Raw genomic sequence first — 16,569 nt, forward strand, 5'->3', positions numbered from 1 at the left:
TGGTTGTGAAAGGCACACTCATTATTTAAATCATATGTGCTCTCCATGTTCAGAAGGGGCCCACTGGGCATGATTCAAGGCCTGCTGGAACAAAGAGGAGTTTCTTTATTGACTCAGTGGGCTTTGGATTAGACCCTAAATTGACAGGAGGAACTGAGACTCAATTGCCATTCTCTGGAGAGTTTGGGAATTCTGCACAGTGGTTATATTTCTGTGCTGCCAAAATAAAATTGCCACTGCTGAAGAAAGCTGAAAGGTTTGTGGAATAAAATCTTTAGGGAGAGTTGTCAGTCTTACAAGTGTGGATAGGTGACTGCAGTAGAAGTTAAACCTTCTTTTCCAGAGTCTTCTTAAGATGCACAGTGTATACTTCATGACAGCCAGACCCACAGGAGGAGTTACTAAAGAGAAAGATAAGCTTAATATTCCTTAATGGTTTAATTTCTGGTGCAACCAAATCAAAACACTGTGGAGGCAAGGGGAGACATTCACTAATTAACAATAAAGAATCTGTGTCTTGCCTGTAGGAATTTGATGAGTACACTGCAGCTGGGAGCAAGGCATAAAAAGGGGTTTTTTTGGTCCCATTTACTCCATCAGTACATTTTCAGGGAAAGGATGAGCCTTATGCATCTTCTTCCCATTATTTGATTTGCACTGCCCTCAGCCGGTGCATTTGAGCTATGCCACCGGAGTCCTAACAGTAAGGTACACCAAAGCGGTCTGAGAAGGGAATTGAAGTCAAGCTATTGCAGTTAGGCTCCTGTGCCGGATCCTCCCAGCTGTGCTACCTCAGTAGGTGTATGGCGGTACGTTCAGAACAGATGGATTTTGCTCAGCAGCCCTTGCTACCACAGCGCATGAGAATCTCATCAATTTTCATGCATGATTTCTTCACCCTGTGCGTGCTGTTATGTGTGCGCTTCCCGGAGGAGGCGAGGCATTCGCTGAGGGTCCTGCAGGGATCCTGCGACAGAGAGGGAGTTTGAACTCACATCTCCCAAACCCCGGGGCTGTGCCCTGAGCATGGGAACAACTCTTAAGAGTAGTTTGCAATACTATACCCACATGCTGTGCACGCTACGCGCACCACAACGCTCTTTTCTCAGTGCCGATACCTACCCCATGGTTTCCAAATGCTGAGCATCCAGCAGCTGCAAAGGAAGAGTTTTTGTTTGGTTAATAAGAACTTATCAATGCTGAAGATGGATGAATCCCTCGAGACAGCGTGTTTGATTTGTGCTGTGACAAAAAGCACGTGTATAATGTAGTCTCCTTTCAGCAGCGCGACTTGCACTTCTTTCTCGAATTTATTGCTGGTAATTATAACTGTTGCTTCAGCCAGTAATTATCTTCTGCTTAAAACTTTTCAGGAGAAGCAGAGATTGAGAGCGATGATGATGATGACTATGATGATGACTGTAAAAAGTCGTCGATGGATGAAGTAAGGGTGTAGATAATGTTTTATGGTGATGGGTTGGTTCCAGCAGCTGTGGGTTGGCTTGTGTTACCAGGAGTGGGACTACCATCTAGTGGAGAAAGGGAGGCAGAGCACCGGGAAACTCGCCACCAACTTTCTGAAGTTGGTTGTTAATCAGTTTGGAAGCACATCTTTGCTTTGCTTATTTATATTTTCATTTACTGAAGAATAAGAATTAGTAGCACCACCGCTGATATGTTTTAGATAACTGCTTGTGGTGTATTTAGCATTGTTGGAAGAAAAACTTGACATCAAAAACTTAGAGCTATATTTATTATTTATCCAACAGTACTGATAAACGTGCTCAGTGCTGTGCATGTGTAAAGGTAATGCAGTCCCTTCCCTAGGAGGCACGTAAAAAGAATGAATACAGCAGCAATTTAATTAAACCTTTAAATTTTATAGCAAATTTTCTTCTTTACTATGTGAAGCTCCCTATGTGAGGCATTGACTTCACTGAGCCAGGATCAGTGAAAGATATCACTGTTGATAGAAAACTGGGCTTTGGTATTTGTGGCCTCTGGTGGCCACCACGGACAGATCAAAACTGCAACATTTTCCCTTCTCTGTCCTAGGGTACTGCTGGAAGTGAGGCAATGGCCACCGAAGAGATGTCTAACCTGGTGAACTACATTCAGCCTGTGAAGTTTGAGTCATTTGAAGTATCAAAAAGTAAGTAAGCTAAGCATGAGCAACATCTTATACTGGAAATTACCAAGCAAGTGTTTTGAAGAAAGTTCTGGAGAAATGCTACTTGGCGCTCTCTCAGTTAGATACAGGCACATGGACAGAAAATGTGCCCTTGGAATCCAGCCAAATAAATCCATATTTATTTTGAAGCCTGTATTAGTCTAAATATAAAACTTTATCGACAGTAAACACGCTGCCATTTCAAAAACATTTTAGAAAATGTTGTACTTACATTGTCTTTGTTGCCCATGACTGAAGAGTAACTTAAGCAGTTTGAGAAAGGTGGTCATAAATATTCCTATGGATTGAGCAAGTGCTTTATATTTTGCCTCCGCTACTTTTATAGAGGATTCAGGGTACGCAGAGTCTGCCCTTCCCCAACTGCAAATTCACTCTTTCCTGTCTCTGTGTATTGTATAGAAAAGGCCATAATTTCACCCCCCGCTGGCTTTTACAGAAGATGCCTTGCTAGGAATGCACTCAGTGGCATCCTCAGTAAACGCTGCAGCATCTTTTCCTTTCTTGGTGCAGAACCCCCTGCTGTTTGCCTGCCCTTTTTCACTTTGTTTTGACAGGTTTCAATATGCTCTTGGAGCTTTTTAGTTAAAGAAGTGTATAGCATTTTAATTTATTATGGATCTATGGAGGCCTTGGCAGAGGACAGGTAATTGGTGCCTAAGTCCATATCTGTGTACAAGATTTTGCATTTACTCATGGTGAATAATAAACATATAAGAAGTTATCTTCCTGTTCATTTGTACCTGGGTATTTATACAGATGTACACACAAGCATTCACAAAATCATGCAGAGAGCTATGCTTGTTCCCTATAGTAGTGTCCCTTTGGATGTTTATAATCTCCTCTAGCTCGAATGAGAGTTACAAGAACACAGTGGGAAGGAGATATTCCTTCTGGAAATGAAGCCATGTGAATCCTAGCAGGACCAGTTGATGCAGCTGTTATAAAATTGTCTTGTGTAGATTTCTGTTCGCATGCCTGTGCCTTTCCGAGTTTTGTCTTTTGTAAAGAACTGCTGATGTCCAGATTTTTTACGTCTTGATGTGACCTTTGATCAATCATACTGTTTCTGTGAACTCATAATGTTAAGGAATTAATATTTCTGGTGTTAGTGTCAAAAAAATCATTATGTGGTAAATTGGCCAGTTCGTTAGAGCAGTGGCCTTACATAGTAAATGTTGCTGGCTGGGTAAAGCAGTGGGCGCTGTAGCATGACTTGTGGGTTCTGGTCTTAGTCCTGTCCTGGACTCACTGCTGGACCTTCATTAAATTTAGTGAAGATGAGCTGAATAAAGGAGGAGTTAGATGAGGATCATTTTTTAATTTGCTGCCTATCCAGTTGTTGCACAGATTTTATTTTTGTTCACCTGACTTCATTTCCCTAAGTGCAGAGCTCCATACTTGTCTTTTATACAGTTTCATCATATCAATGTTACAGCATTTTTCTAATTTAATATTTTCTAATTCAGAATTTGTTTTTATTTGTGATCCTGGCCTCCATGGTGCTAACAATACCTCACTGCTTCTGTCATTCACACATTTATTTAAAAGTGCATTTTCTGGTCTTGCATCTAACTTGTTAACAGAAATATTGAATAGCACTGGATCTGTAACAGTCCCCTGATTACCCTCACTAGATATGTTCCCTCTCTCTGGCAGCAAGTAGCTGTAACTGTATTTTCTCAAGTTTTTCAGACAGTTTTTCAATGAGTTGTTTGTCCCCTCCCTAGTGACTTCCTCCTGATAAGATAGCACGGTGTAATGTATCACAAGAGAGAAATGACTTTCCTGCACAGTCTTTTCTTCAAAGGGCAGGTTTCTTAATCCTCTCCAGATACTACAAGGAAATTATTGTTCTTATTTTAATTAGGAGTTTGATTAAGCCCTGGACATCTAGTAACCGAATCATTTAGCAGCTACCAGTTCTGGTTTCCTACAGATGCTCTACTTTAAGATAAAGCTGAGAGATACAGTATACTACTACAACTAATTCTAGCACCTATGTTCTAAATAGAATAATACCACTATATATGCGTGTTGCTAACGCTATCCCACTAGTAAGGAGGAAGCGTGGAATAAGAATAATCTCAGTGCCTTTATGAGGAGCTGAGGCGGAGGTGAGCTGGCTGGAACAGAGTCTGGAGAAAGAGAGGTTATTGCTTGCTGGAAAGGAAGAGGAGTGGTAGGAGAGCAGCCTCTCGGGAACGGCAGGAATCTTTCGCCATTGGGAGACAACAGCTATGAATAACGGCAGTCGCGTGATGGTTGCTAATTAGAAATAGGGACCACAATAAAGTCTGAGTCCCAGCTCTCCTAGAGGGAGAGAATCGCTTTTGGAACACCACCGTCACCCTCTGACTCTTCAACATACACTGAGAAGAGTTTGTAGTTCACAGGCTGGCAGCACATTTCCCTCTCATGTTGGCCTAGCTCCTCATTTCTTTGGATCCACTGCTTCCTTTTTGGCTTCCTATAAGGAAAGTGCCCACCTGTTTCTGTCCTGCTTCTCTCTGCAAGACGAGTGCTTTTGTTCAGTTTTATCCCTCTCCTGCAGCTTCGCAGTTTGACTTCAAGGAGCTGGCCAGGCTGGCATCCTGGCCATCCCTTGATTACTGCAGCACAATTACTTCTAAAACGGGATGAGGGCAAGCCTCTTCTCTGCCTTATTGTTTGCTTTCAATAACATGGTGAGGCTAGAGAGTTGACATTTCAACGCAGGCACTGTTTCTCTCATTTTTAAAGAGAGCAGTGCTGAGATGTCTAATCGATATGACCTCCCAGCGCTGTGGGCCCTTCTAGGCAATCTGCACAGCTGATTGTGATGAAATGGGAAGCTGTTATTTTACAGGAATCCTTACCTTCTGTACAAAAGTGTAAAGGAAAAAAATGCTGAAGCTAGAAGGGTCTTGACTTAGGCTCTCTGCTACAGCATGTCGCATGGGTACATTGAAAGGCTGTGCACGCATCAGGCAAAGGTGAGTAACAATTGATACACAAATTAATGTTTAGTCCTGCTGAGTTATAAGCTTAGGAAGAGCTTTTCACTGCTGTCAGGTCAGAAAGTTTGGCCAAATTAGAGAGGTCATAGAAGCTCTGTATTAGTTCAGGGTTAGGCCTGAAGACCTGCTGGGACACCGGAGTGTACCTTCAGGCTTGATTAGATAGCAATGTTTCCATGACTGTTTGAGACAGATGTGACCTTACCCTGACATACTGAAGATAACAAGAACCGCAGTAGGCACAGCTAGCGCACTGCTTACTTTAATCTGATACGGACATTAGTTATTATAGCTTCAAATTGGCTCAAAGCCCTTGCATCTGTCTGCAAAGACAATCTAGAGATCCAGCAGGGCCCTCTGTGTTCCCCACAAAAGCTGCTACAATACCTCTGCGTCACACCTGTGAGCGTTGGGCTCTACCTCTCAAATATATCAACGTGGTATTTTGCAAGCAAACGTGTGAGATCTCTGCCTGTGCCCTGGCTTTCTGTTGCCTGCAGCTGGCACAGTAGCAATCTCGGGCAGTACCGATGCCCTTAATTTGGGCAGTGCTAATGCAAGTTCGGATGGAGCTCTTGAGTATGTGCAGAGTGAGCTTGCTGCTGTCAGCAAACGACTGTGTATGTCAATTCTTTGAGATCAAGGTGAAATGAGCTGGTGAACAGTAGATGGGATAAGGGGACTGAGACTAAACCAGTTGTTTGCAGCTCATGTATCGCACGTGATTTCATGCTCTAATGTGTCACTGTTTTTATTTCTCCTTTAAACTTTCAGAACGCAACAAAAGTTTTGAAATGTCTTCCTTTGTGGAAACCAAAGGGCTTGAGCAACTTACAAAGTCTCCTGTGGAATTTGTGGAGTATCCTTGACTTTCAGAACGCTGTTTTCTTAGCCTTTCTATATCTGAGATCTGTTACAGGGCTTTATTGAAATTTGAAGACAGGAGCTGGGGAAATAGGGAACCCAAATGAAATTTGTAGATTTGACTGTCTTCCTAGATGAATTAATTGGCCTGAGTTCTGATGAGCTAATTTAAAAGCTGGCATGAGTCCTTGTGCTGCGGGCTAGGACTAGAGGGAATAGGCATAAACTACATATTGAAGACCTGATATTTTATATTCTCATTGTTAAATTTATCATCCTATATGAGGTGGTGAGCAAATTGTCAAAATGTGGCTGACGGTTTTTTGCACAGTCATACGAGAGAGCTTGCTTTCCCATCATACCGCTAGTTCTAAGCGCAGTGAGCTGTTTTATTGCCACACAATTCTTTTTTTTTTTTTTTTCTTTAGGGCTTTTTTATAACTTCTAAAGAAAAGCTAAGGAGCATTCTTTTTAGACCTTTTGATGTTCCTCAGTGTCTCTCATCATGGCTGCGGTTAAGAATGAATGGTCAAAATAAAATAGTGCCTTAAGGAAGATTAATGGAAAGCTATTTCCACAGATAACCTGCAGCATGTTCTCATCTCTGAGATTTGTAGACTCAACTATAAGAAGCGCACACTCATCATTTCTGTCTGTATGTAGAGGCCAATTCTAATGCTTATTCCAGAAGAGCACTTACTTTTTAACTGAGCACCTCTCCCCCCCACCGGAGGAAGATTCGCTGTTTACAGCTATTTGGCCTCTATAAATGCAATCTTAGGAAAATCCCACATTAGTAACCATAATGATAAATGGAATTTTATTAATGCTATCTTTTTGATGCATATGCCTGTGCTATTTCCTTGCTTATTCTGAGTACTCTGTACAGGAACAAACAACACCTCTAGTTACCCGATATTTATCATATCTCCTACAAAATTGTGGACCTCTGGAAGTGTTATTGCTGCAGAAATCCAATAAGGAACCCACTGCCATTCTGTAAAGAACACCTGCATTTAAATATTGTAGTTGCAATTCTCTGCGAAGTGATTTTTGTCACACGTACTATATCTTAACTACTCACCGTTTAGATACAACAAAATGCAGCTAAGCCGAATTTACCCAAAGGGAACACGTGTAGATTCTTCAAACTACATGCCACAAGTCTTCTGGAATGCCGGCTGCCAAATGGTTGCTCTTAACTTCCAAACTGTAGGTAAGTTATGCTGGTCTCTAGACTTTGTAAGCTGTACCTTACCACTTCTCTGATACAGTTTCTGATTCATAGGTAGAAAAGGCTTTATGCATCAAAAGATGTCTAGTGATTGAATGATAGTACAGAGCAGTTAATTAACATTTTTAACACAGTAGTTTTTTTTTTTTTTTTTAACTAGGAGTATTCATAATTACGATGCTGTAGCTAGTATAATATGCACACATAAAGCCCTCCATATTGTCATCATTTTAAGTGATTACCATTGAGCAGCATTTCAGATCTGGCAGGGATTTTTTTCCTGTGTCTTCCAAAATCTCAGTATATCAAGACATAAGGGACTTAGACAGCTAATTCCACTTTAAAAGTGAGTGTTTAAGAAACAAAGACATTTGGGTTCCTACATGCACAAGTCACTTTTGAAATAGAATGTGTTGTCTTCCAAGGCTATGTCTGTTCTGAGACATACAAATATTTCCATCTACTGCATCCCAGGACATATCCTAGCCATGTTCTGCCTCTGGGCACATGGTACCATGGTATCATCCCCTTTTTCCTTTCCAGTCGTGCCCATGTATACACCGCCTTTCCATGGAAAGCAAAACCCTACAGAGGCTGGGAGTCTGCAGACTAATAAAAACCTCTTTGGGCCAGTTTCGACCAAGTATCAAGCACCCAGTGTCTGATGTTAGAAGGGATTAGAAACATAAATACTCTGCTGGGTCGGGTACAACAGCGCAACACTGAGGGACTCAAAACCTAAGTATCAAGGCTTCTTTTAAAATTTGAAAATGTTATCTATAGAGTAGTCTCTGAAAGATGTCTTAGAGAGATCTTGTCAAAAGAATCCAAGAAGAGTGGCTGCGATCACATCTGAAACCTCTTAACGAGCAACAGTGTGCCATAAATAGCTGTTTTCATTACGGTCGGTTTGAAATGACAATAAATAGTATTATTTTGTTGCTTTTTTAAATTGTTACTAACCAGAACGTTATTCTTGCCAATATTTTTAACACCTAGATTTGTCTATGCAAATAAACATGGGAATGTACGAGTACAATGGCAAAAGCGGATACAGGTTAAAGCCAGAATTCATGAGAAGACCAGACAAACACTTTGATCCATTTACTGAAAGTATAGTGGATGGGATAGTAGCTAACACCTTGTCTGTCAAGGTATGTATGCAGCTGGTAAAACTGCTCTCATGAGAGTGTTAGAGCATGGATATATTTCTGTTATGCAGTGGCTTAGCAAATGGCCATACTAAGTCAAGAAAATAAAATGCATTTCATTTCATGGAGTGACATTTCATTTTTAAATTGCAGAGGATCTTCTGCCTCACATTTCATATTGTAGCATAAATAAATGTATTTTGATTGTATATATTCTTTTCCACAGAAGTAACTGGGAAGTGAATGGATTTAAGAGGAGTTTGGCTGTGTTTTTAGTAACAAAGAGCTGAATTTAAAGCATGCTGTTATGAAGTGGTAGGTTGCACTGGAATAGCTAGAACAGTACACAGTTTAGTATAAATAAATTTTCTGGTTCCCTATAAGTTCTCCAGCAGAACTGTGGAACCATAAATGCAAGCTACAATTCATTGTCAGCTTGCTTTTCTTCATTCCTTTTTAAGGACCTCTAATGAAGTTCAAGGACCACCAGGAATCTGCAAATTGAAAACTACTTGTATGAATATTTAGAGGGATAGATTTCATTGGCTATGACAGGATCACAAATTTATACTTTGTATATCTCTAGTTATCAAAACATAAACTTCCTGAAATCCTGTTATTCCTTTAATGGGCTTGTCCATTAGAACAGTGTCCGTATTATAGAATCCACCTGCAAAATATCCTCCTGTTTTCTTTCAGAGAAAGCAAGTATTTCCTCTCAGGCTGCAGACACAAGCGTAGCAGAGCAGTGCTGGGGGGGATATGAATGAAGTAATAATCTGATGACATGCATGGTAAAAAAAGATGACTGTGTGGGAATGACCTTTTGTGGTGACCTGTAATCATGGAAGCTTTCAGGTCCTCCTGTGGCTTTAGAGGCACTTTCTTCTGTAATTTTAGTAAGTGGAGGTGGAAGTCATTCAGTAGCTATTAGGAGATGCACAGCGTTTTTAACAGGAATGAACATCCCAGGAGTCATGAGACAGCTGTCAGAAGTCAACTGCTTCTGCCTGCTTGGTGAAGACACTGCTGGTTATAATGTCAATGCCCATACAAGATACAGCTGAGAACGGATTGAGATTTGCTTTAGGCAAGCCTAAATTTGTTAAGGTACAGTGACACTGCTACGTATTCCTGTGCCTCTTCCATTTTCTGAAGTAATTGTAGACCTTTCTTTAACTTTTTAAAGCTGAGAGTTGTCTTTCCTGTTAAAAATAAGAACTAGAAAAGACCAGGTATTTTATAGCTGTCTTGTTTTCATAGTGAAGCTCCTCACCCTCTGTGAAGAGCCTTGATTAGAATACCAACTTTTCAGCTTGTTTTCTCCCTCGCAGTTAAAAACGTATGTAGATTCTCTGCTGCTTATACCTCTTTTCTTCCAGCATTTTTTGAACCTGCTGTTGAAACTGGATAGAAATGAGAGTTCTTAAAGATACGGTGTTGTGGAAATAGGCAGCCAGATTGAGGAATGAGATCCAAACTAGTATTCCTGCTGAGGGAAGGGCAGCAGCGTGATCTCAACCACATTATCACTCATAGGGGAATTCAGGACCACAGGGTCACAGGAAATCAGGCCTCATAAGTTTTTTTTCTGTGTCTGCAATACTAAACAGTGTGGTTGGGTTTTTTTATTGTGGTTTTGGTTTTGTTTTGGTTTTATTTTAAATGCATACTGTCTGATCATTAATGAGCATTATCCATCTACATTTCAGCCACTCATTTCCTAATCCACCACAGCAGTCTCTAGTGATCCTTCTTTGTTTTGGTTTTAGATAATTTCGGGTCAGTTTCTTTCTGATAAAAAAGTCGGTACCTATGTAGAAGTCGACATGTTTGGCCTGCCCGTGGATACAAGAAGAAAAGCTTTGAAGACCAAGACCTCTCAAGGCAATGCAGTTAATCCTGTCTGGGAAGAGGAAACCATAGTGTTTAAGAAGGTCGGTGTAACACTTGCTTCGCAAATGTGCGTTATGCTTGTTTTATCGCTGTCCGGTAGAGTAATTCTGTGGATTAGTGAAACTTTGCATTTGTTAGAAAGAAGGTAAACAGATTCCAAATAGTTATTTCTTGAATGGTTTATTGTTAGCCACTTTTGGTGTAATTTTGCTACTCTAGTCATGTCATCTCCTACTAAAATAAATGAATTTAAAGTCACCTTGATTCTTTCACTGACACAGCTGGAAACAGCAGGTATGTTGATACTCATCTGCGTGGCACAGTGCAGCGCCATGCTATGAACAAGCAAGCACAGATCCCAGCAGCAGTTCAGCTGGATTACCATTTTGCCTTGGCTGAACAGCCCTGCTGAAAAGCAGATCCTGTTAACCTGCGAGCAAGACGATGTGAATACAGCTATAACAATCTGCCTGTCCAAGCTAACACGTTCAGAGCAATCTGTTATCTCTGCTTAGCACTAGATTGTGCTATATAAATACAGCCTAGGTGATGAAACCACATAAATCCCATCCACTTGAAATGAGATGTAGGCTCCTGAGTTACTCAGGCAATTTGAACAATAGCACTCAGACTCAATTCTCTAAACTTTGAGGGAGCAGAAAATCCTGAGCATGTTTTAGGATTGTGCAACGTGAATGTCTTGTTGTGCTTCACAATATACTTGGCAGCCAGTTTCCTAACAGGATTTCTGGGTTTTGCTTATTGGGCACCGTGGTCAAATGGATCCTGAGTCCAGGTGTTTGTAAAACAATTTCTTTTGTATTTCTCTAGGCAAATGTAGTTCACAGAGATGTTTATACAATTGCTACTTGCAGCCCTGCTTTCTAGGGAGTACAGCCCTTTTCCCTGAATATTTGGCCTTCTGAATGACTTTCCTTTGGCAGCCTGCCAGAGCTTAAGTTTGGAAACATCACTAGTGTTTTTCTTCTGTAATGAACTTCTAATTAGTGTACTTCATTTCTCTATTTAGTTAACGATCGTGCCTGACTGCCTCTGTGCTCAGAGAAGCATAGATGACTATTTTTAGTAATCTTGAAAATAAATTAGAGAAACTCTTTCATTTTGGATTGTTGCCTTTTTTTTTTTTGCCCCCCCCCCCCCCCCCCCCCCCGATAAATTCTAGCGCATGTTCTGAAAAAATGCATATCTGTGCCCGGGTTAAAAATATGTGTATTTGTAGGTATATTTGCATTAAGTAAGAAAATGAGATGAATTATGCTACACTTTTTTTTTTTTTTTTTTTTAAAGTAATATTAAAGATTCCTATCTTAGTTGAGTAGTTTAAGTAACCTTTTTTGATTTGTTGTTTTCTGTTTTTCACTGTTTGGCCTTCTTTCTTATGTAGTGCCAAGAAAGCATCCAAGGCTAGTAAACATCCTGCCTGATTAAACGTCTTTAGCCCAGCCAGTGAGTGTGCTGCAGCACTGGAAAATTCTGCTGGTGTTGACATGGTTCACGTAATTCATACATTCACACTCCGCAAAACAGGTTGAGTTGCTTGTTGAGTTTTTAACACTAATATGCCTTTTTCAGTGGCTTTTCTCAGAAGTAAGTAATCCCATTGGCACAAACACAAAGGAAAGAAAACATGTAGGGCTGTGAGTAATAAGCAGGAAACAGAGTGGCATTCAAGTGCGATAGGAGTTGAGCTGCCAAAGTCCCTTGTATCATATTGGAAATGTAGGGTCAAATTGCTGGATTCAACATACTATGCACACATCCCATGTCAAGTTTCTTGATTGAAAAATGTTTCTATGAGAGTTATTTTGACACACAGGTGCATACACCTTGACCTTTTATATGATAAGACCTTCCTATGGATGTGCAGATGTTACTTTCTGCTAGACTGAACTTTCTCTTTCTGTCTGCTATATAGCCTATGTCTGGAAGGAGCTGTTTCATTCAGAGCAGAAAGTTAATAATGCAACAATATTGCCTTCTAGGTCGTTTTACCTTCCTTGGCGTGTTTGAGGCTAGCAGTGTATGAAGAAGGAGGGAAATTTATTGGTCATCGGATATTACCAGTCTCAGCAATTCGACCAGGTAAACTTTTTTCTCCATTGGGACAAACATTATGTAGTGAAAAGAAGCCGCAAGCCAGAATCCCAGTGCTGTAAATCAGCAGCCACTCTGCAGATTTATAGCAACTGGGGATTTGAGTAATCTATCTCAACTTTGTAAAGGAAAATACCGTATTTCACCAGAAATTGAGATTTGTAATGAACCAGGAAAACCAATAGAATTAAGCATCAGAGGCATGGTTGGCACTTACTGGTCTCCAGTAGATCAACTGCATGTTCACCATTTTATGCTAAGAAGTGCAATTGTACACTTTTAAGAGGAAAGAGGGCAGCAACAGCCAATTTTGATGTCATCTTTGTAAGAATGGGAGATTGCTGGGAATGAAAGCAAAATATGCTCCTCCAATGTAATTTTTACATGCATGCAAGGACTGACCTATATGCAAGTTGTTGTATCTCTGCAAAACCTTTAAATCAACCCAAAATTACTTTCATCTTTATTGCTGAAAATTTAAAAAAAAAAAAAAAAAAAAAAATCACTAGTGGTCTCTTCCAAATCATATAATTATTTCTATTATAATTAGTGGCCACTTAACTGAAAATTGTCTTGTGCAACAACTCAGCCCTTATTTTCCAGGCCAGAGACTTGTTAGAGATCATGTTTCAGAAAGATGCAGTGACATTGGCATTTTGAGCAAGAGAAGCGTTCGACTTCAGCGCCAGCTTTTCCAGTGAGGGGAGGGGAGGAAACTAAATTAGGGCAAGCATATGGCCCATAAACATGCTCCCAGCTTCACTCACACTGGAAAAGGCAGAATATCTGTACCTACCCTGTACCTTACCTAGCCAGTCCCAGCAGTAGCACAAAACTCGCATATCCCTGTATCTAAACAGTTGCTGTCCATATTATTCCTGGAGATCTGATCTCAAGTAATGTATAAATCAGTCCCTTCTCTTATGGAAGGTGATGTCAGGGCTTTTCTAAGAAGAACTCCAAGTGGTTTTCCCTTAGCTGGTGTGGGTGGCATGGCCTCGCTGCAAGTGCACACAGACTAGCCGTGGGAGGTGGCTGCAGGGCACATCACTGCTCCAGGATTTCCTCACCAGTTGTCACTTCTCTTTCCCTTCTCCTTCCCTTCCCTTGGCCGTGCATCCCTGGCCATTCTGTTCTGCCACCTCTGCCAATTTCCACACCTTTTTTATGAGCCAACGCACCTTATGAATCCACCAGAAAACTCCCCACTGTTTTCTCTTAGCTTAATGGATATAATTGCCTCCTGGAGGATCCGCTGAGCTCCAGAGGAAGATAGGTGACTGGAGAGGAGAAAGGGGGATGTGAAGGATTTCCCTCTTCTGGTGAAAGTGAACTCTTAGCACAGCTGATCCCCTTTCATGGCACTCACCCTTCACGCAGCACAGAGTCCATTCAGCAGAGCACTGAATCATGTACTTGCTTTTAAGCTTGTGCTTTTTAGAACAAAGGCCACTGTGATAAATCATACAAGGACTTTTGAGAGCTTTTACCCGCAGGCCTATCTTCTGTCCTTTTGACTCCAGTAATCATTAGTTTACAGCATGTGATGGAAAACAGCATGTTGGTTTTAGTTTGTGTACATGCTGAAAATTTGCTGGAGGAGCTTAAGGGAACTGAGAAACGTTTGTAATACGTCATTTCTCTCTTTTCTGAGACATTATTGAAAACCATATCATACTGTCACACAAATGCACAGAATTACCATTATTCCCAAAGCAAGGATTTAACCATTACTTGGGGAGGAAGTTGTTCACATCAGCCAAGTGAGGATCCCCCCAGATAAGTGCATCCTGCTTGTGACTTGTATCTTGACCCTACCCGTATGTGCGGCTCCTTAATCAAGCCTTAGAAGAACAGCTTCAGCCACGGTGCGGGAGGCACCAACTTGTGAGGCAGAGGATGCAGCTTTGCAGCACGGTGATGCTTCCATCACTGTCTTTAAGCTGTCATTAGTCTGTCTAACCTTACAATGGGGCGTTTTGGGGAGCTAAACTGATGGAAGACTCTTTGCAGTTTCTGAAGGTTGCTTTTCCCAGAGTTTAGCTTGCTGAGCTGCCAATCTACAAAGTCAGAAAAGTGTCAGTGCGCAAGAGAGGTGATGGTGGTAGGTGGCTGGGAGAAACGGTTTGGGGCTGCCCCATCTGTGGTGCCTCGCCATTAACTTGGCGAAGCTGCACTGTAATGTGTGCCCTTACTCTTACAAGTCAGCCAGCTTTCAAAACAGTCTGAAAATAGTCTTTTTTCAGATGTATTTCTAAGGTTGGTCACATGATAGGATCCATACACACACGCTTTGTAGATATAGTGGCACATTGTCTGTTTTTTGAGTTAGATACTGTGTTGTGGATGGACTATTACATCTCAGTTTTACTTGGCTGTTCAGATTCCTGAGTATTACAAGGGTCACTTTTGAAAATTAAATAAGAGCTCTGAAACTAGAAAAAAAATCCAGCCAAAGGTAATGAAATAGAATGCATCAAAAGTTATATAAATGACATTTTTTAGCATTATTCACAGATGTAAAAATAAAGGGAAAATACTATTTTAAACTGCAGTGTCATGTGCCTTTCTAACAGTCCCTTGTCTGCATACTTAACTCTGAAACCTTCAGGTAAATCTTCCCCTACCAGAAGTCCCTGGGGTTGCTTGCTCAGTTGGAGCCACACTATAAATAACAAATGATAACACAATTACACTGGAAATGCCTGCGGAAGAGTGTATGCTCTGAACTGGTTGTTTCTCGTTTTGCAGGCTATCACTACATCTGTTTGAGGAATGAGAGGAACCAACCTTTGACACTGCCAGCTCTCTTCGTGTACATAGAGGTCAAAGACTACGTACCTGATACGTATGCAGGTAATTCTGTGACATTTTCCGACTGGCAAATATAGAGGTTAATTGAAACGCAAAATGAATGTGGTGTAGATGACTTGCCATATTGGGATAACAGTCCTGTGAACAAACCTCTTCAGCTGATGGATCATTACGTCTCATCACTCATACGAGATGGCCTGATTTACAGTGGCCTGTCTGAGGTTTAGGATTAGGGCCAACTCTTTTCAGCAGACCTCGTATGACTCTAAAGGAGGAAGTACCCCAGGTATTTGCCATTGAAACATAAATGAAACTTTGCTTACACAACACAGCAGTATGTAATTGTTTCCTAAGCAAAGTGCCATGCTGAATGCAGAGCATTGTTTCTTGGAATGGACTAAGCAAGCATAGGTTTAAAGACCATACTGTGCATCTTCAGTGAAAAACAGTATTCTGTGTAGCTATTTTGATTTTTTTTTAAAAAACAGCATTTTTATTAATGCTCCTCTGTGCCTTGCGTGAAGCAGGATCCTAGTTGACTGATGCTCTAAGCTTTGAAAATCCATCATAAAACACTGTGCAGAAAATGTACATCCAGGAGACCCAAGCACAAACTCAAAGAGGGTTCGTGTGGGAGTATTTGTGCATGATGGTGTACTCCCCTCCACTGTTGTTTCTAGGACCTGGGAGTACCTATCAGCAGCAGATCTGTATGAAAAATACAGGCTCTTTCTTAACACCCGAGGAGCACTGGAACCATAACATAAGAGGTTTGAAACTGAAGTATTTGCATTATTTCTAGATGTGATCGAGGCCTTATCTAATCCAATCAGATATGTAAACTTGATGGAGCAGAGAGCTAAGCAACTGGCTGCACTGACTCTGGAAGATGAAGAAGAGGTAAAGAAAGAGGTAAGGGAGATTTCAGAGTCTCTGCAAATTATGTTATAGTATTTAAAAGCACCTACTTTGCTTAGAAAGACAAATATTGAAAGTCAATGAGAATTGTATGTGTTGATTACTTGAACACCTGTAAACATCGCACCTAGAATGAGACTAGGGTACCTTATAGCCGAGAAGCATTGCGCTGCGCGTGTGGTTTCACTGAAGGCAGCATGTCATGCATGCAGCAAGTTACTGTTCAGAGGTAAAGAGACTCCAAAAGCTGAATGAAAAACCATGTTATGTGTATGCTGATTTGCAACTTTGTTACATAGTAAATGAAATCTTCGTAAGCCATTGCCTGTTGTTTTCCAGTGTGATGCTGAAGTTCCCCTCACAAAAAAAGATAACTCTGTATTAGTAGCT

The 16,569-nt window shown here is 40.9% G+C and overlaps 1 protein-coding gene across 1 annotated transcript in view; it reads left to right on the forward strand.

Annotated features, from left to right (window-relative positions):
- The window catches only part of PLCB1 (phospholipase C beta 1), a gene marked incomplete at its 5' end in the record, with an annotated part of 405,623 nt that overhangs the window by 310,390 nt on the left and 78,664 nt on the right, over positions 1-16,569 (forward strand). Inside the window, 9 exons of the mRNA XM_082305814.1 lie at positions 1,374-1,444; positions 2,056-2,152; positions 5,962-6,046; positions 7,143-7,267; positions 8,285-8,439; positions 10,209-10,373; positions 12,336-12,435; positions 15,199-15,303; positions 16,064-16,173. Of these exons, the coding sequence (XP_082161940.1) occupies positions 1,374-1,444; positions 2,056-2,152; positions 5,962-6,046; positions 7,143-7,267; positions 8,285-8,439; positions 10,209-10,373; positions 12,336-12,435; positions 15,199-15,303; positions 16,064-16,173 (1,013 nt within the window). The remainder of the gene's footprint in view (positions 1-1,373; positions 1,445-2,055; positions 2,153-5,961; positions 6,047-7,142; positions 7,268-8,284; positions 8,440-10,208; positions 10,374-12,335; positions 12,436-15,198; positions 15,304-16,063; positions 16,174-16,569) is intronic.

The sequence above is a fragment of the Platalea leucorodia genome (assembly GCF_965183815.1).
Source record: "Platalea leucorodia genome assembly, chromosome: 3".
Taxonomy (NCBI): Eukaryota; Metazoa; Chordata; class Aves; order Pelecaniformes; family Threskiornithidae; genus Platalea; species Platalea leucorodia.